This window comes from Heterocephalus glaber, unplaced genomic scaffold, assembly GCF_053883595.1.
Source record: "Heterocephalus glaber isolate CG9 unplaced genomic scaffold, H.glaber_assembly_v1.0 deba00001688, whole genome shotgun sequence".
NCBI classification, from domain to species: domain Eukaryota; kingdom Metazoa; phylum Chordata; class Mammalia; order Rodentia; family Bathyergidae; genus Heterocephalus; species Heterocephalus glaber.
The window spans coordinates 2,743,682-2,770,527 of NW_028258413.1; the positions used below are offsets into that span (position 1 = coordinate 2,743,682).

General features: G+C 42.6%; 2 protein-coding genes across 2 annotated transcripts; both read right to left on the minus strand.

The window, feature by feature from the left end:
- Nucleotides 1-1,311: 1,311 nt before the first annotated feature.
- On the minus strand, nt 1,312-14,030 carry Rrh (retinal pigment epithelium-derived rhodopsin homolog). Its single transcript, XM_004866201.3, has 7 exons — nt 13,812-14,030; nt 9,069-9,259; nt 7,296-7,395; nt 6,607-6,760; nt 5,716-5,884; nt 2,776-2,954; nt 1,312-1,498 (listed from the first exon to the last, which is right to left on the minus strand). Exons 1-7 carry the CDS (start codon nt 13,915-13,917, stop codon nt 1,390-1,392), a joined length of 1,008 nt encoding a protein of 335 aa, XP_004866258.2. The 5' UTR covers nt 13,918-14,030; the 3' UTR covers nt 1,312-1,389.
- Nucleotides 14,031-18,343: 4,313 nt separating this feature from the next.
- Nucleotides 18,344-25,589, minus strand: Gar1 (GAR1 ribonucleoprotein). Its single transcript, XM_004866202.3, has 7 exons — nt 25,310-25,589; nt 24,887-25,100; nt 23,619-23,773; nt 22,997-23,056; nt 20,532-20,673; nt 18,998-19,063; nt 18,344-18,638 (listed from the first exon to the last, which is right to left on the minus strand). Exons 2-7 carry the CDS (start codon nt 25,077-25,079, stop codon nt 18,625-18,627), a joined length of 630 nt encoding a protein of 209 aa, XP_004866259.1. The 5' UTR covers nt 25,080-25,100; nt 25,310-25,589; the 3' UTR covers nt 18,344-18,624.
- Nucleotides 25,590-26,846: the final 1,257 nt, after the last annotated feature.

Consider the following 26,846-nt stretch of genomic DNA (forward strand, 5'->3'; position numbering starts at 1 on the left):
AGGCCCGGGGGTGGCACATCAGACCGTCCTGTCAGGCCCACAGGAAAACAATGCCTATGCTAAAGTGCTGCCAGTTGTGCCTCTGTGAAAGGAAAACTTGGAAGCAATTTAAGATGTCAACTATTTAACAGTGGTATATTGTGCTAGGTCTAATGGTCATTGAAAATGACAATTGTGTGAGTCTATACATTCATTCAACATTCAACAAGTATTTATTGAATGCCTACTATATGCCAGGCAGAATGTGCTATTTACAAATACTAACTATGTGATCTATTGCCCATGTGCTAAGAATATAAGAGAAAATAAACACACAAAAGTCCCTACTCTGATTAAACTAAATTTTAGTGGTGGCTTAGATACTTTTCTCTCGATGCTGAGACAAAATACCGACATACAGAATTAAAGGGGGAGAGGGTTATTTAGCTCACAGTTTGTAAAGGTTTCAGTTCACAGCCGGCCGGCTCCAAGGCAGGGCGGCCTGGCGGAGGGGCACTGCGGAGGAGAGACAGTTCGTGGTGGGCAGATGGCAGCAAAGCAACAAGGAAACTTAACGGCCTCTTCCTGTCGCTTTTATCTCATTGAGACAACTTAGGGCGGCAGCACTCATGCCCTTAGCCCTAGTGTCCTCAGGCCTAGCGCTGCACCACGAATCCATCACACACTCCTGATTCAGCCACCTCGGAAAAAGCCCCGCCTTTGACTGCACGAGGCCCTGGGGGCACATCTAGACACAAGCCAAATATTTGCAAATACATGTACAGAAAAATGGAGTTGAAATCACAGAATACATAGCAAAACTCAGAGACCACATATATATACCTATATAAGACATAGGTATTCATTGACATAATTTAAAAGTAATAATGTTTAATGTTCATTTGATTAGTTTTTGATAAACAGTTAATAATTGGGTATAAATTTTAAATTTTTGAAATGCTAAAAATAGTTTTTACTCTAGATGGGAACATCTGGCAATTAATTTCTGTGATTATTTTTGGAAGATTATTATTAATTTATTCTAAGAATAAACAGGCACTGTTTCTAGTCTAATGAAGACTCCAGGCAAGCTATGGATCATCGATACAGTACAATGTGTGCCATGATGAAAAGGAAGAAAGGGGACCTTAATCTCACCCACCTAGATTCACCAAAGGAAATGAGCAACAAGTTTACATATAAGAAGAGAAGGAAGCGTCACAGCCAGCCAGGGTACCAACACAAGAACTGTGAGCTGCACAGGATGAACTTATAGTTTAATAGCACAGTAATTTACATCTACACTCAGTCTAAATAGGTTCATATTTAAAATAAAGTTAAAGTACTGGAAAAAACCACTGCACACACAAAAAATGTTTGGATAGTGTGTGCTTTTCTCTCACTTCAGATTCACCCAGAAGCCAATGGGCTTTGAGATGCACACATTGGTAAAGCGCTTGTCTCAGGCATTGCTTGGTGAGTCTGACATCTGAACATGGTACACATCGCCCTCCGAAACCTGCCACAAAAGAAGAGAGGTCTAGCATTATCTCACCATGGCATGGAACCGTGAAAGCATTTACAAACACCCCACTGTCCACTGACATCTCCAAATAAATTTTGCCTCCGCTTCGACCATCCACTGCTGAGGACCGCTAAGAACACGTGGGTTATATGCATGGTACAGTTGAAGACCAACTTTGCACATTGGTTATTCACACTGAAGACATTTAATAAAACCCATAATTATGTATTTTAAAATGATGTCAAGTCAAGTACGGGAGTGATTTTTTTCTGAACTAGGGAGCAGGTTCACCCATGTGTCCTGAGCAAACATCCATTGTTGACCTTGAGGGCTTGAGAATGCCCGACCTTTCCAGAGGAACTTCCAGCAAACTCTGAATTTCAAATGTGTCCTTTATTCTAATATGTGACATTTGGTCTTAAAAGTTGTTGTGTTCCTTCGCATACCTGCATCTAAAGCTGCTCTCCTAAGCGTGTACATAAATACACACCTAACAGAACCAGTTCTGGCATTTCTTTTTCTTTTCTTTTTTTTTTTTTTAGTACCAGGGATCGAACTCGGGTCCTTGCGCTTGCAGGGCAGGTGGCAGAACCTCTGAGCTACCCATTCCTGGCATTTCAGATTGAACTCCTGGTCTCTACTGAGACCTCCTGGTCAAGGGAGAACAGTGCACTGCTCCATCTCCCAGCAGGACAGGAAATGAAGCAGTCTAGACCTCACTGAGGAGTCAGGACCAGCACTTCCCCGAGAGTCCTGCAGAAGGTGGCGGGGGCTTCTCCGTCATCCTGAGTGATGCCCACTCCTGAACCCTTTATTTAGCACTGGATTATTCTTTTGTGTTTGAACATCTGTTTGGTAAATGCGCAGCTGTGCCACCTACTAAGATGGCCCCACATTCCGGTGCCCGTTGTCTGGTGATAGAATCACTCATTTATTTGGAAGCCACTTTCCATGCACTGGGGGTGGGTGACCCTTGGGACTGAGCTGACCAAGGGCTCTTCTGCCAGAGAGCCTCCTGGGGTGCCGGGCTGGTAGAAGCCGGTTCTTGGGTTGCCCGAGATCTTCTTGGCCACCGCGTGGGAAGTTTGTCACAGAGCTGGAGCTCTGGGCATTTAAGGTCCTGCATGATGCTCTGGTTAGCTGATCCAAAGAACCTGGCACCAGCTGGAGTGTGCTTCTGTCTCTTGCCTCTTAATAAGTCTTAGAACATCATGCACTTAGAATATTCTTTCTGTGTCATTTTTTTAAAAAGCATTTTAGATATTACTTACTTTTTATTAGCAATAACATAAATACAAGGGTTGTAGAATGTGGAAGATTTTGCAAACAGTGGGGCTATGATGGCCATGGAGGGGGGAATCTTCTTCGGGTCACCAAAAGAAGCCCATAAGCACACGATGGAATAAGGGGACCAGGCCACCAGAAACATCAGGATCATTACCACGGACATCTGGAAAAGAAACGCATTTGCCAGGCCCAGCATCTAGAATATTTAAACACTGAGTAGAGCTAAGGTAGCATAAAATTATCTAGATTGGAGTTTGAGTGAGTGTAGGTTATGACATGAAGAAAATGGTGGAGTTTTGCCTTTACTGCTTTGTTTAGGAGCCTGAAATCATCTAGGATAACAGGAGCCTGGCAGTGGGTGTGGTGAGCAGTATGTGCTGTTAAGAATGTTTTACACAGGTAAAAAAGTCTCTTTCTCTCTCTCTCCCTCCTTCCCTCCCTCTCTCTTTCTCTGTCTCCATAAGTGATAATCTTAAAAAGCGCTTTCTAAATTCAATCTGGAAATAAAGTTCTATTTTGAGATCAGTGAATTTTAACCACAGGCCATTTGAACTGAATATATTTTACATACAATACAGATAATTTTGCATCTTGTTTGAATGGGGAAATAATTATTTTCTCCCTCCTGACACTCCACTACAATGATGAAAAAGAATTTAAAAAGACATAAACCCGCAAGTACAGAGAACCACAGATTAGACAATAGCTTGCTTCTTAATGCAAATAATAACTTCTGGACAAATGGTGAATTACTTATTAGACCTGAGAAGGATTAAAAAATACATAAGAAAATGTTGAAAATAGCCAGCAGTGAGGGAACCCAAGTACAGACTAGCCCTTTTTACAGAACTCCAGAAGTCTAAGAACGGAAGGTACCAGATGGCTCTGGACAGCGGCAGGAAGGGGCTGCACGTGGAACTCAAAGAGAGAGAATTGGTTGAAATCTGCAAAAAGAAGCAATTAGACTCCAAACCCCCTCCCTAGGTCCCAACTCCACCAGTGATGGCTCCTTCCTCTCCTGGAATCAGAATCCTGGAGGCTCAGTATCACGGCTAAGGCAGGGATGCTCAGAATCCAGGGAACTGGGCTCAGGCACTGCCCTGTCCTGAAAAGGGGGGTACCTGCCACTGCCCCTCCTCACACTCACAGGGCCAGGAAAGACTAGATAAAATATCTGATGATACAGCGAGAAATCCCCAAAAAGAAATGACCAGGTAATGAACACCTCTTCGTTGACAACCAGCTTTTCAGAGCTTCCCTCCTAAATCTACGGGGACAGTTGTTCACCAGCAGACACTGAGGAAATGCTCGCGTTGACAGGCAGAGGAAAAGCAGTGCAGGAACTCCATGCACCCCCAAAATATGCAGGGAACAGGAGGAAAATATAAATATATACATAATAGCACAGAAATAAGGATATAGGTCCATAAAACAAGAAGAAAACATTAAAAAGTTGGATACTGTACAAAATAACCCTTCTATCTATAAAAGTGGTTTTATCCCGGGAGGAGAAGTGTTGAAATGTAATAAAAAGGCTGAATGATATTGTCAGGGACAATGAGGGACAGGCTTGGGGCAAGGAGTTCTCTAAGTGCATGGTCAGATCTTGTCTTCCATCAAAATTTTATATTTTGTTCAACTTGAGTTTTACACAAATTTTGATTTCTTAAATCACTGTATTAAACTCCTTTTTATTATTAAATGTTCTGGTGCTCATTTAAATTTGTATTCAATTTAGGCTTCATTGTCTCTACCCTCAACAGAGCCCTGGATGTGGTTATGGAAATCTTCCAGAAACTAGAAACAAAAAGGAACGAACAAGAACAGTCACAAAATGAACAAAAAGAGAGACAGCATAGTAGAGAAAAACAGAAGATAAAGTCAAAAAATTAAATATCAAGTTAAAAGATTTCCAGGGAAAGGGAACAGAGGGAAGAAATCACTAGAGAAATAATACAAGAATGCTTCCAAAAGAGGAAGACGTGAGTCTCCACAATGAATGTGCAAGGCAGGTACCCAGCACTGGGTGACCCAACCATGCACACCAGCATGAAAGTTAGAAGACTGGAGACCTGTAGAAGATCTTCTAAGCTTCCAGGAGGAACTCACAGATCACTATGAAGGATCAGGCACCAGGTGCCAAGACCTTTGCAGCAGCTGTGCTGGGAGCTAAGGGGTGATAGAGAACAATCCCTTCAAAAATTTCTGAATGCTCTTTTGGTCCCCAGAATTCTAGACCAGGCAGACAATCAATCAAACACAATAGTAGAATACAGACATTTTACTTATGTAAAATCTTAACAATTTTATATCCTTTGGAATATCAGGAATCTGCTGGAGAATGTGATCCACTAAATCAGAGGAAATAAACAACAACAACAAAAAAAGCAGACAAGCAAGCAGAAAAGAGATGATGTTATTGTGCGAAGGAACAAAAAGCATCTGCAGCTGCTGCTGAAGGGGGAGGCAGGGATGGTGGCTTTCTGCATGGCAATCAGAGAGCAGACTCTGGGGGACTCTGAGGGGGACGCTGTAGGAAGAGGACACGGGGATCCTGTCTATGATGCATTTGAACCTAGGGAGAAGAGTGAGAAAGCCCCTTATCTAACCAAATACTGTTAACCTGCTGACTGTCAGGATGGAACATATGGGCGTGCAGTGAGGCGGGTTGGCGGCATGAAAGAGATGAATCTTCATTGCCTATAGTAGAAAGTCCAGTGATGATAAAACCAGAGATATCCAAACAGTAGACAAACATCTACTATAACTGGAAATATGGAGGCAAACACCAGCGGAAGGAGCTGGGGGGTGAACACTGGGATGGGGGAAAGGAGACCGGGGCAGAGCCTACCTGGGACTCTGTCAACTAGGCATTGATCTAAAAGCTTGATTACAAAACCTTTTCAAGGGTTTTGCCTTCTCACCTTTGTTACATCCACCTGATCGGACCAGTCTCTGTTGGGAAACGTGGGGCAGTTACCAGTCGCATGATGTTTAATGGACCAAGTGACATGAAAGTAGCAGTAGAACATCACCGCCAAGGGCCCAGTGAAATTTACAGCAATCACTGTCATCGTGTAAGACACAAAAGACCTGAAATAAGGAAAGGCAAACACGACTACTCATGTAATGTCCCAAGTGGAGGAAGGAAAAAGAAGAGATGATTATTGCAAATAACACTGAGAGTTATTTTATTATTAAAATGTTAGGAATTCTATTTAGCTTTGAGTTCACTTAGACCAGGGGGTGGTAAACTATGGCCTGTGGGTCAGCCCCCATCAGCCAGCTGCCTGTATTCAAACACAGCCCTGCACGTTCATTTACATGCTGTCCAGGCTGCTCTCACAGTGATGGCAGAGCTGAATGCTCTCATTTCCCTTCATGAACCAAATTATCCTCATCTCCCTAGAAAGTACAGATGAGCATCACTGTCTCGCAGGTAACTTCTCGCAGTCACTGCTCTTTCACTGTGTGGTTCTCAGAGTGGTCCAGGCCTTCCCCAGAGGGGTCTGTTCTCTACTGACCCCCTTCCTACTCATGATGCTGGCTCCCAGATGTGTGGGTTTTGGAAGGGCGATTGACATCTAGAGAGGACAGAGAAGGAAGGAGGGACAGAGTAAGAAGGACAAACAGAGCTGGATGATGTTGACTCCAGACAAGCACAATTCCCACATTGTCTCCTGCTTGAATCACATCATTAGGACCAAAGAAGCTTTGCCACACTCTATGAGAACTGGGATCCGAGCTTAAATACGGAGCTGGGGAAAAGTGTACAGTAGCACCGGGTGATTATAAAGGGTCGGGGTGTGTCTCACACATCGTTTTTCCTCCAGTTTATGGTACAGGTAGCTCCGGTAGGATCTGGGGCATAACTAGCCCATCCTATGATGGGCATCAAAGCCCAAAACAGGCCATTGATCCAGGCCCCCAGAATCATGCTGACGTAACTGGTAGAGGTCAGTCTTCTTCCTATGAAAAAGAACGTGGAATATTGGCATAGTTAGCAATGATGGCATTTTGTTTTAACTGATGATTCAAAGTTGTCATCAAGTACATTCTTTATAGGCTACTTTAGTTCATTCAAAGCCTATGTACATGAATTCACTTTCTGAAAACATAAATGACATTTAGTCTGGAACTTGAGTGATAAATAAGGTCAGCCAGAGGATAAACCAGGAGAGCAGCTTTCCAGGCCAAGGAAAACAGCGTTTGCAAGGGCTTCAGAGTGGGAAAGGAGATGGCCAGTACCCCGAAGAGAGAGTGGCCTTCGTCCAAGCTGGACAGGTAGCCAGGGCCAGATCATGCAGGGCCTTTCAGGCTGCCATGTGCAATTTAATTTTATTTCAAGTCTAATAGGAACCTACTGAAACGTTTGCATAAGGATTGCCAAAAAATAAAACTGACCCTGATTACAAACCATATGTTCATATTTTGAAGAGAATGTATGTTGAGTGCCATTAGGCAGTAAGTGGCTTTATGGGGAAAACCAAGAAAGGTGCTGTACCTATGTCAGGTCGGCAGATGGTCAGGTAGCGATCCACAGCTATGACCGTGAGCAGCCCAATGCTTGCCATTCCAAAAAAGATGTTCAACCCAGCATAAACCTAGAAATCAGAATGGGAAAGAATCCATAATTTTAAAGACCCTCCTAAAAGCATCTAAATTTTTGTCTCATTGTTAGAATATATTTCAAATATATTAAAGTTTTTATGTTACTATTTTAAAATACAACTTCCATTGTCAAATTGTATCTGGTTTAATAAAAGCACCTGTGGAAAGTGTTTTCAGATTTTATTAAATTTTTTAAATTTCAAGACTTAAAATTTCTGTATAACATATTCTACAAACAAAGTGCAAAATGAGCCATAAATTAGGGTAAAATGCAAATAACCAACAAAAGAGTATTCTCTAATATTCCAAAGAGGTAGTTTAACAAGAGTAAAAGATAAACTCAATAGAAAGATAAACTCAATCGAAAAATAGACAAATGATGAATGGGCTATTCATATAATTTACATTTAACATATAATTTTACATTTGAATGTTGATGACATAAGATACACAACCATTGTAAGTATTCAAAGAAATAAAAATTATATCATTTCATACTTATAAAAATTATGAAAATTTAAAAGTCTAATCATCCCAAGTGTTAGAGATGATATGGGGTAATGGAAATTCTCATAACTGGAATAAGCATTTTGGAGGGCACCCTAGCCATATCTAATTAAATTGAAGACAAATATTCTCTGCTACCCAACCCTCCCCCCAGGCAACACATTTAGGGAAATCCTGATATTGTAGAGCTCTCCACGCATAAGAATATTTATTGAAGCCTCTTCTGTGAAAGAAAGAAAATAAAAACTAGGAACAAATGCTCAGTAACAAGAAAATGAAAAAGTATATGGGGCTTTATTCAGACAATTAAACAGAATATTAAAATAATTGACTTATCAGCCCCATCCATCCCATGGATAAATCTCAAAAATATAATAACTAACACTGAAAGAAAACTGTGTAATATCAGCAGTATGATACCATCTACACACAATTTTAAATATTTGGACAACATCTGGCTTGTGCATATAATATATGTGATAAGAAAAACATTCATGGGAGGAAAGGGAATATGATTGGCCATGACATTTTCTATCTTAAAAGAAAAACAACCACAGATTGAAAAGTTTAAAGATTTGACAAAACCGGTCGGTGCATAGATAGGCATTGAGTGTTTTTTGTTACTCTGAATTTATTCTTTATAATTTTATGGCCTATAGTAGTAAACTGTTAAAAAATAGACCAACTGTCATATTTGCCTACTACCCTCATGTAAATCAATATTAATTCATTCCCTCATTAATAAAAATAACAGTAAGTATATTTAATAACAATTCTCATGTGGGACTTTCTAAGAAGAATATCAACAGCTACATTCCTTACATGTGACTGTCACCAATATTTTATTGTTTGAAATGAAAGGCAGTTTTTAAATTTTTTACTTTATGTAAATTTTATTTGAATATGCAGATCACCTACTTTTTAGTTGAATGCTGGTTGTTTGCTTTTTCCTTTGGGTTGGGGGAATTTTGAAAGCATAATGGTGATTAGTGATTTTATTTCTCTTTTTAAAGAATGTATCCTCCCTCACTTGTGCAGTGTCATATCTATCATCCTACAATATCTTATTTGATGTGAGTTCTTGGGATTTTAAAAGACATTTAAATTTACACCTCCTTGTTCTACTTTATTTTGCTTTTATTCCAAAGCTCTCCAGTACCTGACAGCCCGGATATCCAAATTTCCAACTTCCATGCAGATATGAAGCAGCAGACATGGGGTAACCAATGCTACTGACCCCTATGTCCGTCAAAGCCAGGTTCATGATAATTGCATTCGTGGGTGTCCGAAGTTCCTTGTACTTAACAAAGATGCCCAGGACGATTATGTTGCTGAGAATACTTATCAGACCTGAGAACACGGACAAAGATGTCATGCGTTTAATGTCATTTGTTTAATTTGAATGCTTGAAAGTAGAATCACAATTAAATATTTAAGCCCCTTCAAAAATGTGTCAAATACATTTTAGTTCACTTGTTTGAAGAGTTTCTCCTGTTTTAAACCTGTCTGTATCATCTTCATAGCTCTTGTGTGAGATAGAAGCAAAAAAATTTAAATGGAAGGAATCTGCTGGTTGCATAAGCCAGCATGGAAGGCTGCTGTGAAGGCCATCACTGTTGACCCCCATGCCTGGAATTCCTCCCTGGCTTTCATGTCATTCCAGGAGACTTTTAGGATCGGGGTACAACCAACCATGCCCTCACTCTGGGTAGTTTAGATTCCTCTTTGCCGAAGCCTGAAGCTTTTGCTTCTCCTCTGGTTTCCCTTCTCAAGCTTCGCCTCTCATTCTGTCTTAACAGCACTTTGCTCGCCATCTCTAGCCCTGACATCGGGCCCGGTTTCACAATTTATCCTTCTTCAACTCACTGCCATCACACATTTATTAAGTGTCTGTCCTGTGTAAGAGCATGTGACTGTTTCAGTATTTTCAGATCCATGTCAACACGTCTGAATCTGAATTCTTCATCCAACACACACCCTTAGATGAGAAGGCTCACTGCGAGATTGGACTGTCCAGCCGGCTTCCTGGCCCATGGGGTGCTAGATGCCACCCTGCTCACGTTTCCACACTGCAGTCTGACTTAGCCTTGCGGTTCAGAGTCAGTGTTGCCCGGGAGTTGGTTGGACTCAGGGAGAGTGATATCTACACTTCTTAACCAGAATGTCAATGGATTAGTTTACAATGAGAAAGACTGTCTAGTGACTGGATGTGCATGTCAATCAGGTCAAAATCTCCTGAATGCTGCAAAGGATGCAGAAGTTTTCCATAATCCATCCTAGGTCCTATTGGTGAGGGTGGGGCAGGAATGGATTTCAGCAGAGAGGTTCGAACCATTACTGTACTCCTAGTGACAAAGGGATGTGCCTCGGACAGGAACAGAGTTGGGCTCCCCAGGAAGAGGACTACAGAGAGAGGGCAGGTTCGCAAACACCAAAACACAAAAGCATCGGCTAAGTGAGAACCTCTACTACATCTCAGCACTTCTTCCAGCTCAGCATCCTGCTCCATTCATCTCCCGGTTCCTGTTCTTCTCTCCATGCTCCTCCCCATGAGCTTGTATAGAGAATTAACTGTGGATCTGCCCAAAACGTCTGCTCTCCCCACCTGTGGGATGAAACCCAAATGTTCCACCCCGGCTCTTTGTCTCGGTCTGTTGTCACCTTCTGTAGGCTCCACACTTGTCACACAAGCCCTCCATTCTAGTTATCCACCAAGTGCACCACCCTTGTTGTGTATCTTGACTCACAGATTTCCCACTTGAAATCCCACACCTTTCCTCTCCACGTCCAAAGCCAGCTGTCTATCAAAGCGCAGTGCGAGACCCCCAGCCCCAAAGCCTTCTCCCCGCAGTACTGGGCACTCTCCTCCTAAGCGCCCTGAACTTTATTATAGTATAATTCACCTTCAGTGATGCTGCATTACTTAACTCTTACATATTCCACTTCTCATGTAGATTTTAGCCTCCTAATAATTCAAAGGACTGTATGTCCTTTCAATATGTGACAGGTATCAAATTTATTTAATAAATGGATCATCACTAAAACTCAGAATTAAGCTTAATTGTTATTATTCTTCAAACACAACACCAATGACAGCAAAGTTGATGTTCTTTGGCCTTATGTTTAGCATCTAATACTGTAGGCTGTGTACAAGAAATACTGACAAAAATGAAAAAAATTTTCTGGGCTAGCTATAAATCTGATGATTTTAAAAGTCAGATAAAAAAGTAGTAAATTGCTGCCTTCCAAGTACACAATCCGAATAGTAAAAGATGTTGATAGAAGTTGGGGCGGGGGGGAGTCTAGTGGGGGTGTTGCACAAAAACTTTACCCTTTATTCTCTCCGTATTCTCTCGGTAGCTGTCTGACACATTCTCTGTCCCGTCGTAGGTGTCATCTGTCGTTAGATGGACATCACTTACCAGTTAGCTCTTAGTTGCCTCTTCTCTGAGTCAGTCTAATTCTAAGCAGCACTTGGCATTAACCCCACTCCTTCTCGGGAAATATTTCCTCGTGGCTTGTGTGGCTGCCCTCTGATCTCAGTGGCAGAGCCTTCTTAAGGTCCTTGACCTTTCTTTCTTTAACTCTACCTTATTAAACATGTGTACTGTCCAACTTGCGGCCCTAGGTCCTTTCTTTTCTCGCTGAACACTTTTCTGAATGATCTCTTGATATCCAAGATGGGTGGCGCAAGCTCAAGGCCTTGCCCAGGCTGTTACTGGCTATGTGTAACTGAGCACAGAGGTTTCCCCGCCCCAAACCTTGCCTTCCCCGGTGAGTTCCTGTCGGTGAGCAGCACTGCCCTCCACACACCAGCCCCGAAAGCGTTGATGCGCTCTCCTCCCACCCTCACATCTAGGCCTCTGCTCCTCCTCCTGGCTCCTTAGGGAGCCTGCTCCCCGCTGTCCTGCACAGGACCCTCCCTCCTCACCGTTCCAGCGGTGCTCTCCCGCGGGGTCTCATTCTCCCTCTCTCTCCCTCTCATTTCATTTTATGATTCTTCCATAATAACTTCAGATTTTCAAATTGACCATCGCCTATTCCTTCTCACCATAAGTGAAAAGTTCAAGAGGAAAGCAGGAGGAGACACTGGAGAAAAGGATGGGGTCGAAGGGGTGGTGGGAAGGCTAAGGGAGGGTTAAGGGGACAAACTGTTCCGTACGTCTATGAAAATGCCACAGTGAAAGCAACCTTCTGTGTAATTAATATTCATTAATAAATAAAATTAACAGTTAACAACCTAAATAGGCCTTTGGTAAATGTAACAAGTGAAATGAATGTTTTGATTGTCTGTTCCTCAAAGTTTCGATTTTGATGTGCGAGTTTAAGTGGGTTTTGTTAAACTAGGAAAATCGGGGGATCTGAAGAACAGTAGAATCTAGAATCAGAGTTCCTCAGCTCAAATCCAGCAGCAGCTACTTAGTAGAGGTGTGTGTTGGGCATGTTTCTTAACAGGAAATAAAATTTAAAAGTAACTCACTGAATTCATGTAAGGATGAATTATTCTGTACTTTTCAGGATTTAGAACAATGCTTGGTATATAGTAAGAATTCAAAAGATAATTTTAGTAGTGGTAGCAATGTTATTATGTCCATTATAGGGATGAGAACCAGATGGAACATTTTCATGGAAAATTTTCTTTTCATGCTACTCTTGTAGATCAATTATGGATAGCTCTTCTAGGTCATCTATAAAAAATTAGCTAAACCCACGATATTACATATAAAGCATTTCTATGTAAGTCTAATGAGACTGTCTCATTTTTTGCAACCAAACAATTAAAAAGAAAATGGAACTTGTGCAGTACTTACCATACAGAAGTATTCAAATGAACAAGTTAACATATTATTAAAATTAGCTGAGAGGGCCAGGGATTTAGCTCAGTGGTTCCGCTGCCTGCCTCAAAAGCACAAGGACCCAAGTTTGATCCCAGTACCAAAAAAAAAAAAAAAATTTAGCTGAGGAACTTCACAATTTCTAGCGAAAGAAGTAGTAACTCTAACTGTGAACTATGAGGAAAAAATATGATTATAAAGAAAAAAAAGATTCGTTATACTTTTCACTCCACTTTGGAACATGTTTGAAATCTTTCATAAAAGGTAAATTAGAAATAATGAACCAAATACAAGAGTTACATCTAAAACTTGTTACTAACCATAAAGTTGGAAATAAACCAATTGCTTAGTATGTTATACCACAATTAAGCCGATACATTAAAAAAGGTAATCAAAGCACTCTGTCATTTTAGCGGCAAAGCGGCCTGTACCAGAAGTACAGTCGCCGGAGCTGGCTGGTTCATTCCTGCATGGAATCCTTTCCGCTCCTCTCCGCAGTCTGCTGGGCAGCTTATTCTAGAGAACAGAAAGGAGAAGGGACCGCTCGCAATGTCACAGGTACTAAAAGACAAAAACCAAGGCCCAAGAGTTTCTGGAAGGAGCTGAATGTTCAAGCTGCCCTCGGTGACAGCACTACGCTCTGCTCCTTCGGGGACTTTAATTCAGAACCACTCAGTCTTTAGCTGGATCCCACCACCAAGAAACAAAACTATGAAAATTACGTATGAGAAAAGCAAACGATATGAAAATACACCTTTGCCGTGGTACACACTCCCCCCTCCCCAAGGTTGGACAATGTAATAATCAAGCATATGGTTGGCTTTTATTAAAAATAAAAAGATTTCATTGTATAAAAAGATTTCACAGCCCCACGTCAGTGCACGCAGGTTCTTCAGCACCCATCAGGACAGTGATTGCCATCAGCAATGCACTTACTCTCTCACCCACGCACTCTTCTTTGCTGTCCGGAACACGGGTGGCCAGTCCTACTCACCACCCCATGCGGGCCCTGCAGCCTCTGCTGAAGACCCCGCTTCCTCCCTAACTGGGCAGGGTGAAGGCCGCACCTGCCAGAAGGAGCCACGCTGCCACAATGCTGTGTTCCATCCGCGAAAAGACAGAGCCGTCCTCACTTTTAGAGTCTGAACCATTACCGAAACTATTCCTCAGCATTTTGGAGGGGCACTATTGAGGCAGCCTTCGTAACAAGCCTTCGATGATTAGGAACTGTTTTAAGAACCAATCTTTTCCACTCAGAGACCCCAAAGAATGGCCTTTTCATAGAGGCCCTGCCTTAGGTCTAATTGGGCCAAAGGAGAGGATATTAATTCCCGGAGCGAGGGAAAAGCTTATTAGCAAAACAAAGAAATACCGAGGACCACATTTTCTCCAGCTTGGGCACCGTCTGGCGTGCAAGCAGCTTACCACACACACGCTGCTTCAGCAATAACCGAGCCCAGAGTCGGGTGCAGGCTCTGAACCGACTGATTTCTGCCTGGAGTTAAGAACCAAACTTAGTCCACTCGGTTTAGACCAAGGATCCTGCTTTCTGTTGGCTTTGTAGCTTTTCCACTGCAGTTCCCTTTTTTCTTAATTAACTTAATATGGAGATAGAGCAGTACTTCCCCATACTTCCCAGTCTCACCAACACCAATGTAACTGCTTTTCATTGCTTATACAAACGTATATTCAAACAAGAGGTCGAGGTTTTTACTAATATCTCTATATTTCATACTACAGTATGGATATACCATGATCTACTCCACTGTCTACCTGTTCATTTACTCTACATTTTGATATGCACACAAGCAATTGATCTAATGCTAGTAAACTTATCAGCCAAGTATCTGCATTTAGTCATTCATTCATCTTATAAAGTACACAGTATTGTAATATTCTGGATGACCATGTGGTAACCTGGAAAGTGGGTTACAAGTAATATACACATGTAGTTAGAATAACAATGTACCTTCATACTCTCTTTTCCATTTGTGCTATGTATGTGACATCATTCAAATCCGATTCTTCTTAAACATCTTAAAAGCAGTAAATCTTAAGGGAAAAGCTTAGACACACCAAATAGTCTGAGCTCCTAGTCTGAGCACCTAGCAGAACCACTAGATGGCTGTATTTGTCCACCGAGTTAGGTTAATTTTACAACTTTAAATGTTGCAGGAGCCCCACATAACCCTTTGGCCCCAGCTCTCCCAACTCAATATAGAGTCAAGATGAACATGCTAACTGATCTGTCCCCAAATCCTAGAGCTACCAGAACTATTTTTTTGTTTTCAGGACTCAAATTTTTATGAAGTAAAACTGAAGAGTACCTATGCCAGGGAAGTGAATCTCATCAGTATTCCACTGCATAAAACTGTTCTCAGTAGCTCTGAAGCAATCAGCATAGGAATTCTCTCTCAAAGGCCTATGGGTTGTTAGGTTTCACATCTTTTTTTTTTTTTCACTATGCAAAATAAAAAAATCCAAAATTTTAAAAATTTGCTTTGCTACTATGATAAAAACAGCATGGTACTGGCAAAGAAACAGACCTGAGGATCAGTGGACTAGATTAGGAGATGCAGAAACAACTGCAGACATACTCAGCCACCTCATCTTTGACAAAGCAGCCAACCACCCTCACTGGAGGAAAGATAGCCTATTTAATAAACGGTGTTGGAAAAACTGGATTTCAACCTGCCAAAGATTAAAATGAGACCCATACCTATCACCATGCACTAAACTAAGATCAAAGTGGATTAAAGATCTAAATATGAAGACAGAAACACTAAACTTGCTGGAAGATAAGTTAGGTAGAACTCTTGAAGACATCGGCATAGGAAAAGACTTTCTGAACAAAACCTCAGTAGCACGGGAACTAGCACAAATAATCAACAACTGGGATCTCATCTTATTACAAAGCTTCTGCACTGCAAGCAAAACCACCAACAGAGCTAAGAGACAACCTACAATGTGGGAAAAAATTTTTTAGCAACTGTACCTCAGACAAAGGACTACTATCTAGAATATATAAAGAACTGAAAAAAATCAGACCCCCCCAAATTCAAAGACCCATTTCAAAAATGGGCATCTGAAATGAGCAGACATTTCTCAGACAAAGAAGTAAAACCAGCAAATAAACATATGACAAAATGTTCAACATCACTGGTCATTCAAGAGATGCAGATAAAAACAACACTGAGATTCCACCTCAGCCCACAAAGAATGGCTGCTATCATGAAACCATCCAATAACAAATGCTGGCGGGGGTGTGGGGAGAAAGGAACCCTTCTCCATTGTTGGTGGGAGTGCAGACTGGTGCAACCACTGTGGAAATCAGTATGGAGATACCTCAAAGTACTAGGACAAGAGGTCCCATTTGACCCAGCTATCCCCCTGCTGGGGATCTTCCCCAAAGAATTAAAAGAATCACACCACAGAGACATATGCGCACCCATGTTTATAGCGGCACAGTTTGTAATAGCTAAAGCTTGGAAACAGCCCAAGTCCCCATCAACTGGAGACTGGATGAAGAAGATGTGGTTTTTTTATAAAACGGAGTACTACTCAGTCATAAAGAATGAGAAACTAGAGACATCTATAGCTAAATGGATGCATATTGAGGCCATACTCTTAAGTGAAATAAATAGGACACATGTGTACATACCAAAGTTTCTCTAGTGTGAGAAACTGAAAGTGTAAATAAGGATTAAAATGATTAAAACAAATAATTCATAATTTGAAACAGGAAAAGGTCCAAAGGTGTACGGGTGGTGAGAGGGGAAGGGGAAAGGAAAGATGGGAAAGGAAAAATTATGAGAAAAGAAAAAAAATGGAAATGAAATCTATGTAAATAAGGAAGGGTGGAGGGGTGAAGGGCGCACAGGTAATGGGGAAAAAATAAGAACCAAGATACATCATGTACAGGTACAAACACCCAATGATAAATGTAAACATATTGTATACCTAAAATGCACCAATTAATGAATTTAAGGAAAAAAAAATTTGCTTTGGTTCATACTCCCTTTTCTGTAATAGATTATACCTAGTTTTAACAACCATTCTCAACTTTCCAAAAATAATTAGTTCTACTTACAAGAATTGAAAAAAATAAAAAGAATCCCAAAGGTGCTACAGATGAAGCTTAGAGACACAACCGTGGATTCAAGTACTTCACCAGTGACACAAGAGCCACAGTACTAGGAAATATAGCTATAAACATCACACACCTCCCAACTCTTAGACTTCATACCTTTCCTATGCCAGCCTCATATCAGCCCTCCCTTCCCAAGAGCAGAGAAGCCAGAAAATACATATGTATCCCATTAAACTAGTTCATCACCACAGCATCAAGTATATTTTAACCATGTATGTAATCAGGAAGGGATTAACTCAGAAAGTAAAAAATGTGACCGTCAAACTTTTACAATGAAACTCAAGGATCATTACCACACTAACCTCATCAACTTAGGTTCATAGATAGTGAACTTGATTCCAAATGAAATGCCCAAACCTAGAAGTACACAACAAAGGGAAAAATATTTGGAATTATAATAAAACACTTGAAAATGGCCAACGGGCTTCACTTCGGGTAAAGATGATGTCTCCAAGTGGTTTGTCTACTTATCTATATATTTTAGATGTGTCTGATGCTAAATAAAACTAATAACTTGCACAATGTCATTCCCTGTCTAGGGCTAGCACCATTGACAAACCAAGAGTAAAAACCTTGGCCCTAATACTGAAAATTGCACCCCAAGGATTCTTAATCAAAGAGATATCTTTCTTAAGCTGTAAAAGCACAACCATCGCTTCCCATGAGAAAGTAATTTCCAACACATTTATTCATCATATACATTTATGGCCTATAGTTGTTAATCTTGCAATTCCACTAATGTGAAAGGTTAAAACTTAAAATAGCAACGTATGCAAGATTATATGCTATACAAATGAGCACTGAAGAGTTAATCACTCATGCCAGGAAATTTAACAGAAAATTCTGAGAAATAGCAAACAAAAAAAAAGTTGGTAAATGGTCCCTTATCACAGTATTCTCATTTACCATCATGGTTATTTTTTGACACTACACTAGCAATGATAACCTAACCCAATTTCATTTGTGACAACCCTATCTAGGAATCTGAACATGGACTAGGCCATCAAAATTTGCTTAGGGTGAATCATCCCTTAAATCTTTATTTTAAAAAATTAGAAATCAGTTGAACTTTCAATAACGTATGGTGCACGAGAAAAAATTTCTTCAGGAATTTCTTGAACTATACGTAGTTCACCCTTGAATAGAACTACTCAAATTTTAATAATTCATTAATCATTTTATATCAATTAATTCCAATTAGAGAAACTGCATTACTCTATGTACTAAAACACAAAAGGGCACTAAAGGTCTCACATACAAAAGGTAAACATTTTGAAAGGGATGTTAATTTATAAATAATTTTACACCTCCACCAGCCTGTTCTTGAAATATAGCAGTAATACATGTAAACAACTCCTTTTTTCTGTCTGTAATTCACTAGGTTTAAGTGTTAGCTTTTCCTCCCAATTTCAAAAATAGGTTTGGCTTAATAAGTACACTCTGAATAACTTAAAGGAATAAAACATTTTATTTTAAAAATTGAAACATGATTCCAGTGACAGCTCCTGCCAAGTATTAAGCACCCACAGGGTGCCAGGCACGGTATGGAGCATCAGCCTTGTTCATGCTCTTTCAGAGCAAAAGTGACTTTTCTGCGGTAATCGAGCTTGCATGATGTTGCTGCTTCAGCCCCAGGGTCGCCAGCACCAAATTCGGGATCTGCAGTTCCAGGACACCACGGAAGCAGACCCGCAGTTAAAGCAGAAGTCAGCTGGAGAGGTCTGTCGCATCTAATGTCCTCTCCCTGATCGAGAGAAAATTAATGGTTAGAAAGAAGAGAAAAGGGATCTACAAGATCACTATTACCCAAACTGGGTTTAAGATCAGCATTAGCTCCGTAAGATTCAGTAAACTGACCTTGCAAATTTAACTGTTATTCATATGCAGCATTTTTATTTTTCAAGTTAGTAATACAGCAAAAGTTAAAAGGTGAAAAAATCAAAAGGGAAAAGCAAGAGTCATGTAAATTAAAGCTATAAATTAGGCTAAAGCAAAGCACAGTGTTCTATATACTTGCTGGCAGGGAGAAATGAACATAAAAGAGAACTGGCAGACAAACACTTCTCACGAACATGCAGTCATTTAAAGACATTTTTCTCAAACCTCGGAATCCACCACCTCCTCTTCCTCCTCTGAAGCCTCCACCTCCTCTTCCACCTCTAAATCCACCTAAAAAGGAAATACTGACTAAGTAACTGCAGCCTCTCACACCCTGATAAGCCTATAAAGACAATGCTATTCCTGTAAAGAATATAGGTTCATTTATATTATCTTACAGAGATTTTAAAAGATAAAAAGGAAGAAACTGTAGCAGTTTCCAATTGGGCAGGAGGATAAAACTCCAGGTTACCGCCTTTAAAAAAGTATTCCCTTTTGATGAATGAGAAAGCGATGCAGTCCTGTTCTTGGATGTCTGATTGATTACCTTGGCTTTTCTGAAGGTAAACACTTTTAATTGAACCAAGGTTCATTTTGATGGGACCGAGGCTTTTGATCCCAAGAACAAGGCGGCACATGTGAGTGGCTTCCGTAAGTCTTCCTGAGCCGCACATGAACACAGCTGAGCTCGTGAGCTGATGGGCCTTGATTTTTTTACGGGTCCCTATAGCATACCACAGTATGCTGCCCAGCCGGGTCGTTGGTAGCTCAGGGGCACATTTCTGACGGACAGTACTTTCAGTTTTGGTCGGTTTCTGGGTCGTCAACCCCATCATAAGCTGAGAAGCACTCGTATTGCTAACTGTTCCCGGCACACATCAGACTCATGGGTTTTCATTCTGGGCCACCCAGGACTGTCTGATTGTGTCTGATTATGGTGAATTAACTTCTGTGCAACTGCGATTCCTTACACCTAAAATAAGGATCTCACCTAACTCGAATTCTTGCTGGAATTGAAAAAAAAGGATAGTAAGAGACTATAAGGCCAGCTCTTAGCATACAATCCATACTCAATGACAGCTAATGAAGAAACTGCAATTCAGCCGGGATAATCTTCAGATAGTCATGTAGTGCATAATGCTCTGGCCAATGCGGGACCCGTAAAGATGGCGGGCGAGCAGGCGACCTCACAGAAGTGTAACACTGGGACCTTCATCTCCTATCAACACTGCAGAGCACCGCATCTCTCTTGAGCTGGCGTGGACATGCCTGCTGCAACGCCAGCAATAAAAGTGTAACATACAATTCTGCACAGCTCATGGCCCTCGATAATGGTATAATCAACTAGTTACCAGTTTCTGTACTTAATTCTTAATTCTGTAAAAATTCTGTTATTTTAGTGTACTCTTTCTACTTCATGTAAGCACACTCTAGGACAATCACACAACAATGCAATCGACTGATGAGGCATTGCTCAGAAAGATCTGTCATTAGGTGATGAATCACTATACTTTTAAAAACTCCCCAATATAACTCAAGAGCTGAAATCCCTCAAAAATATACTTTGCTAGACCCTTTTCATATTAGTGGAATAAAGTGTGATTACTATAGGCAGTGCACCATAGTGCATAGTAAAGCTGAAAGCAGCTTTACTAAAAATATATATACAAATATAAAGTTTCTCTACACACAAAAGCAAGCTGCACGCCATGAATCAGCGGTGGCTCTGCAATCTCGCTGAGTCTCCCCGGTAACTCACCTCCTCTCCCGCCACCTCGGCCGCCTCCGCCTCGGCCCGCTCCTCGGCCTCCCCGGCCACCACCTCGTGGAGGTCCTTTCTCACCTGGCGGCCGAGGTAAAAACCTCTGCAGTGGGAGCAGCTTGTAAGGATCTATGTAAAACTGGAGTTCACAGAAGCAGTCAGTGATGGCACAGGGGCAACACAGTGTCACCAAGACCCTGGGGCTCGGATCCCACCCTACCACGTCTCCCTGCATCTCTGAGCAAAGGCTTCCTTGTTTAGACGTTGTTATTTTTTATCTGTAAAATGTAGATAATATTTAAAGTATCCACCTCACACATGGCTATAAAAGGATAAAAATGCAATGTACATGAAGCACTGTTCAATCCCATTTTTCTTTAGAAACAGATGCCTCCTAAAAATGTTAGTTTCACTCAACACCCATAAGAAAAATGCAACTTCCAAAAATGTAGCATTAGGCTGGGGATTTAGCTCAGTGGTTCCACCGCCTGCCTCACAAGCACAAGGTCCTGAGTTTGATCCAGGTATGAAAAACAAACAACCAAAAATGTAGTATTAAAATTCAAAAGAAAGTATTAGCCTACCAGGTACTTCAAGACTGTAATAAAGGCTCAAAGTCATATTTCCTAAACATACTAAGTAACAGGTGATATAGAGAAACCATCTTATTCCGAGGGTTAAAGAGGACATCCTGCAGATAATGACATGTAAGGCGATACGCCAAAGTTTCTCAGTTCTACACAACACACAAACCTGGGCGTCTATCTTCCTTTCCATACGACACCTCAGTCCTCCTCGTCCCCTTGCAGCCTGTCATCTCAAACATACTGTCTCCAACTCCACTGTCCAGCTGGGCAGCCACAGGAGCCATCCACACTGGGAGTGAACACCGAGACTAAAAGTGAAGGTGGGAGGGGCCCTGGTGCTGTCTTAGGTGCCCTTTCCTCTGGCCCAGTCCGTCTGCCTCGTGTTCTCTCCCCACACCGACACTTCCTGATGTCACCTCAGCCCACATCCTGCCTCCGAACTCAAGTACCTTAAACACTCCGCCTCCAAAGCCCCGTCAGCACCTCCCCAGCCCCACTCTCTCCAGTGCTGGGCATCACACAAAACAATCCCACCACCCACAAAGGGGCTGAAATCAGACACCAGAAACACGGCGATTATTTTTCAGTTCTACAACCTCGGTAGCGGATCAATTACCAAGTCCCACTGGTTCTGATTCCTATGTGGCTCAGAAACCCATTCACACTTCATCTCCATGGCCTCTGCCTTAAGCCCAAATACCACCTCTTCTCAGATGATGCAAGCAGCTCTCCCAGCCCTCCACGCAGTACTGACCCCTGTCCAATGTGCTCCTCTTTTCCCACAGTGCCCTTTAAAGCATAAACAGAACTACATTATCCTACCCTTCAAAGCAAAGTTAAAGCTGCAGCTCAGGCACTTTCGCATGCCCGAAAGCAAGCATGAGGTAACCAGGCTCCTGCCTACTCACAGGCCTTCGCTCACAGCTCTCCCCGCTGCCTGCCCACATGTCCTATGCCAAGCTGCACCTCTTCCTTCCGCGGAGCCCTAAGGCACTTGCTGTCCCCAGCACTGCACATGTTGCTTTCTCTGCTCGGAATGAACGCACCTCTTTCTCTCTTTGGCGAGCCCCAAAGTTCCCAAGTGGCTTTTTTTAAATTAAGGTTTTTCCTTTTTGAAACTGAATCCTGGGGCCTGCTTAAGAGCAACAGGGTCAACTTTACAGGAATGGAACCTAAAAAGGCGTCTTCCCAAAACCTTCCAGCAGAGCCATCCTGGTCAACTCTAGGTCTTGGCCTCAAGGACGCTGCCTCAGGGAAGCCTACATATTAAATCTGGGCCCACCATCAAGGCTCTCACAGCGACCCATGTCCCCTCCACCGCACGTATCACGATGAAATACTCATGAAATCCTTTAGTACCACCTTCTCTCACAGAACGTTTTATAATGTAATGTTTTTGCGTACTTGCTAATGCAAGTTTTCAATAAGAATTTTAAATAAGCTCAATGTTTATAATACAAAAATCTCACTTTAAGAACTTCACTAGTGCCAGGCATGATGGTGCACAGTTGTAATCCCAGCTATGAGGGAGGCTAAGGCAGGAGGATCATAAGTTTGAGGCCAGCCTGGGCAACTTAGCGAGACTCTGTCTCTCAAAATAAAAAACAAGGGGCTGGGGATTTAGCTCAGTGGTTCCGCCACCTGCCTCGAAAGCGCAAGGTCCCGAGTTCGATCCCTGGTACCAAAAACAAAATAAAAAACAAAAAGGGATGGGGATGTAGCTCAGTGTGAAGAAGCTGGGGTCAACTCCAGTACTGGGTGACAGGGAGGCTTTACTAATGAAATACAGGGGGCTCAAGTACCCCACATAGGACTGCCCTAAGGTACGCCATTCCCTTATGACACTCAAGACCTTAAGAATCAAGCTTGACTCACCTTCTGTAGTTTTTTAAAGGAAGATGCCTTCATGTTTTCTGACAATTTAACTGAAAAATACTATCGATTTTGTTAAGGAACAAAAACGAAATTAGGATGAAAGAAATTAAGCCTCCTGAATCCATATATAATTTCTGAAACAAGCTTGGAATATACAGGCATATATAGGAAAGGTAACACACAAGTCCCCAGGAAGAAATGTGTTCTCCAAAAAAACAAAACAGATTACAGAGCTGGGGATTTAGCTCAGTGGTGCTGCGCCTGCCTGGCAAGCACAACATCCTGAGTTCAATCTCAGGTACCAAAAAAACCAAAACCTTTCCAAATCTTCCATACCAACCCAGCGGCACAGTCATACCTAATGCAACCAACTCAACCCTGTGGCGCTTATGCAAACGACCATGATTTCTAGGTCTTTCCCAAAAGAAAGGCATCTTTCTGGGGCTTATTATTTCAATGAGATGGGGAATACATTCTCCCCTCGTAATGCTCCTTATGATCCACTCTGTAGCAGTGTTATCTTCTTTAATGAGGCAAGAAGTTTAATTTATACTTAATTGGCATGGTGGGGGGACAGTAAATTCTCAATGAATTTACTAGGTCATCCAATTATAAAGGATACAAAGTCTCTAAGTTGTCCAAATATTTCATCCACTTTTCCAATTTGCTCTTTGTTTTCTAAGTAAACTGGAGCGTTGAAATAAGGCACCTTATTTTCATCTGTGGTGCATTTACAAACTATGTCATCTTCACAGGGATGCATGAACTCTCCTAATACTGAAATAAGACAAGAAAAGATTAAAACATGCGACTACTTCAGGTAATATTAACCAACCTCTCTGGAAGCTTTTTTCTTAGCTACCTTGGGTTTCACTGTGTCTGTTCTCTGAGGTAGAAAAGTATAGCTACCAGCAGTGTGGGCTTCCTGAGCTATCAGGTGACCTAACAACACTCTAGCCATGAAGGTACTCACCCTCCCCTGCTTTCCTTTCCTGAATAATACAGGAACCGAATCTGCATTTATGCATATAAAACGTGTAAGTAATATCCACCTAACATGGGACTAAGGGGAGGGAGTACCAGGTAGGAGGCTGAGACCATTCAACCTGTGAGTTACCCTATTATGACGATTACAATTTCACTACACAGCACATTTCATTCTCTTTGATTTTTCCTTTTCTCCAGGCCCTAACGTGAATCACTCTTTGTACTTGACGTTCCCCCGCTCATTCCTTAGAACTTGTCCCTACTACTGCCTCCTTACAAATGATTCCTTAATCTTTTTCAGGGAAGTCCAGAATCCCAAAATAACTTTTACTAAACTATTCAGTGCATGCCTGCAAAACTCACTCTCCATCTGCACTCAAGTTCAAAACCCAGAGCACTTTATTCCCAGTATCAGATAAATGCTATTTTGTTTCCTCTGCAATCTCTCCTACCTAAGCCTTCCGCTTCTTCTCACGACCCCAGGCTAAGTCAAGCCCTCGCTGTCTCTTGCATAAATTGCTAGAACGGCTTTTGGTCTGGGGCCTCTGACTTGAGCTAATGCCTCCCTTCGACCCTCCTGCGTACTGATCACCTATTCTTAGACATTTTTCCTTTATGACCCTGACAAAGAACCTTAACTCTGAATCTCGGTTTTCTCACCTGTCAAATGGGGTAAGCACCCAATGTTGCCTATTTAATCTCATCCTTTCAGCTCAACCTCAAGTTCCACCTCCATTATGCATTTTCAGTATCCTCCAGCTTTCTTGATCTCCTTTAGGCTACGGTACGACCGCAGGTCAGTGTGGAGCCCGCTGCAGACAGCCTGCACGGCCCCTGCAGCACCTAACTGCTGAGAACCCCAGCCCGTCTCTCTGCGGAGGCAGAGCTCCGAAGGCGACATACAGACTACGTGCTCCGGAGGTCCTTGGTCCTGGCCCCTGTTGAAGCCTCCGCGGCCTCCTCCTCGTCCAAACCCGCCTCTGCCGCCGCCTCGGAAGCCGCCGCCGCCTCGGAAGTGGTTGCTGCTGCCGCTGCCGCCACGGTTGAAGCCGCCGCCCCGATTAAAGCCTCCACGACCTCCGCCTCGAAACGACATCCCTGGGCCTGGCTCAGCACCCTGAAAGGGGTCGGTGATGGGAGCTCCCTCGCCGCCTCGCCCACTGGCGGGGCCGCACCCGCGGGGAAGCGCGCTGCCCCCCGCCTCGCTGCCCGCGGCGGGCGGCCGGGCCTTCGCACAGCATCCCCTCCTCCGTCCCTTTTCCCCGCTTCCCGCAGCCCAGCCCCGCGCTCGGCATCCTCGGGTCCTCCGCTTCAGTGACCACTCACCGGCGCCACGTGCGCCGCCGCCGCTCCGCGCGCACCCTCTCGGGCACTTCCGCCGCACTAACCTCGCCGGCCACCGTACAGGGACAGAAGGTTCTTTTTTGTTTTAATGATTACAAACTCGAATAACTGGTTTGCCAAAGAACCAGTCACTGGCGGATGCAGCGACAGGAGCCCCTTTCTAAGCAGCCGTCAGCACCGGAAAAAAACCCTAAAAATATCTAACTTCACTAGTTTACAACAATGAGCGCAACCTCGCCAGGAAGGCGCGCTGAAGTGACGTAACGACGTCCCTTGCACATGACGTTTACGGAAGCGTTGTGCGGTGTTGCCCCTGGAGACCGCAGGCGTCTGAGACCCGGCTCCTCTCCCTGGAGTGGGGCGTGCTGTTGGTTGCCTTGCGGTGGCTCTTGTGCTAGGTGCCCACTTGGCGGGGCTTTCTCGCTTCCCAGGCTGCGAAATGGTGCCCGCCCTCGCTCAAGAGTTCTGCGCCCACAGAGTGAGGCCGCCTCCGTGAGGCCTAGCCAGAGAGAGCCTGTCGCGGCCGGCCGAGGGCAGTGTCCGCACTCTGTCCAGCTCCTTGTTTTTTCCACCGATCTTTTCAGCAACGCGCCTTGCGGTCCAAATTGTACCTGTCTGTCTTGTGGTCCCGATAGTTAAGGTGGAAAAAAACCAATGCATTTATGTGTGTGTTTAAAGAAATGGTGTTATCTGATAGAAAGCCAAGCCATGTTAATCTTGTGCCGGATAGTTTATTCCTTCAGGTGCGTTCTGAGCACCCGCAGCAGTGTATCAGTCTATGCTGGACGCTCCTCCCCCTTCTTAATCCTTGGATATCTGACATCAGCTTGTCCCACAGCCACCAAAACTCTAATAAGGGCAGTGACCTTCATTTATTACATTTCGTTCACCTCTTTCATACCCGAAGGCTCTGAGACGCTACCTTGAAATATGACCCAGTCTACCGCCTCTGAAAGAAGATAGATATTGGCAGCTTCTTTCAGAAAGTCCTCGTAAATGGAATTTCGAAAGACTTCTGTAAACTTTACTAGGACAATACTAGGAATTCATATATGTCGTCTACACTAAAATGTGAGGTTTCCCCAGGAGTACCTAACAGCTCTATATAATAGGAATTTGGTAAATACATTTTAATTCGAATTTGGTAAATCTACCTTAAATTCTGTACATCTTTCAGGGATAGAATTTTCCATAATCGCCCCTCTGCTTTGGATTGTCATTTACAGTAACATTAAGTTAATTGTTTCGGTCTTGACTTAGTGCCCCACTCTTAGTTCCAACTCAGTCTGATAAAACTATTGAACCTGTATGAGACCTTCAAGATCACCTGTTACCTGAGGAGGGGAAGAAGGATTGAAGGGAGGAGTGGGAAATGGGAAAAAAGAATTAAGACATATTATGTATAGGTACAGATTCCCTATGATGAATGCGATCCTTATGTATGGCAAATATGTACTAATAAAAATATTTTTAATCACCTGTTACCTGACTGCTGTATTTTACAAGTAAAGAACTGACA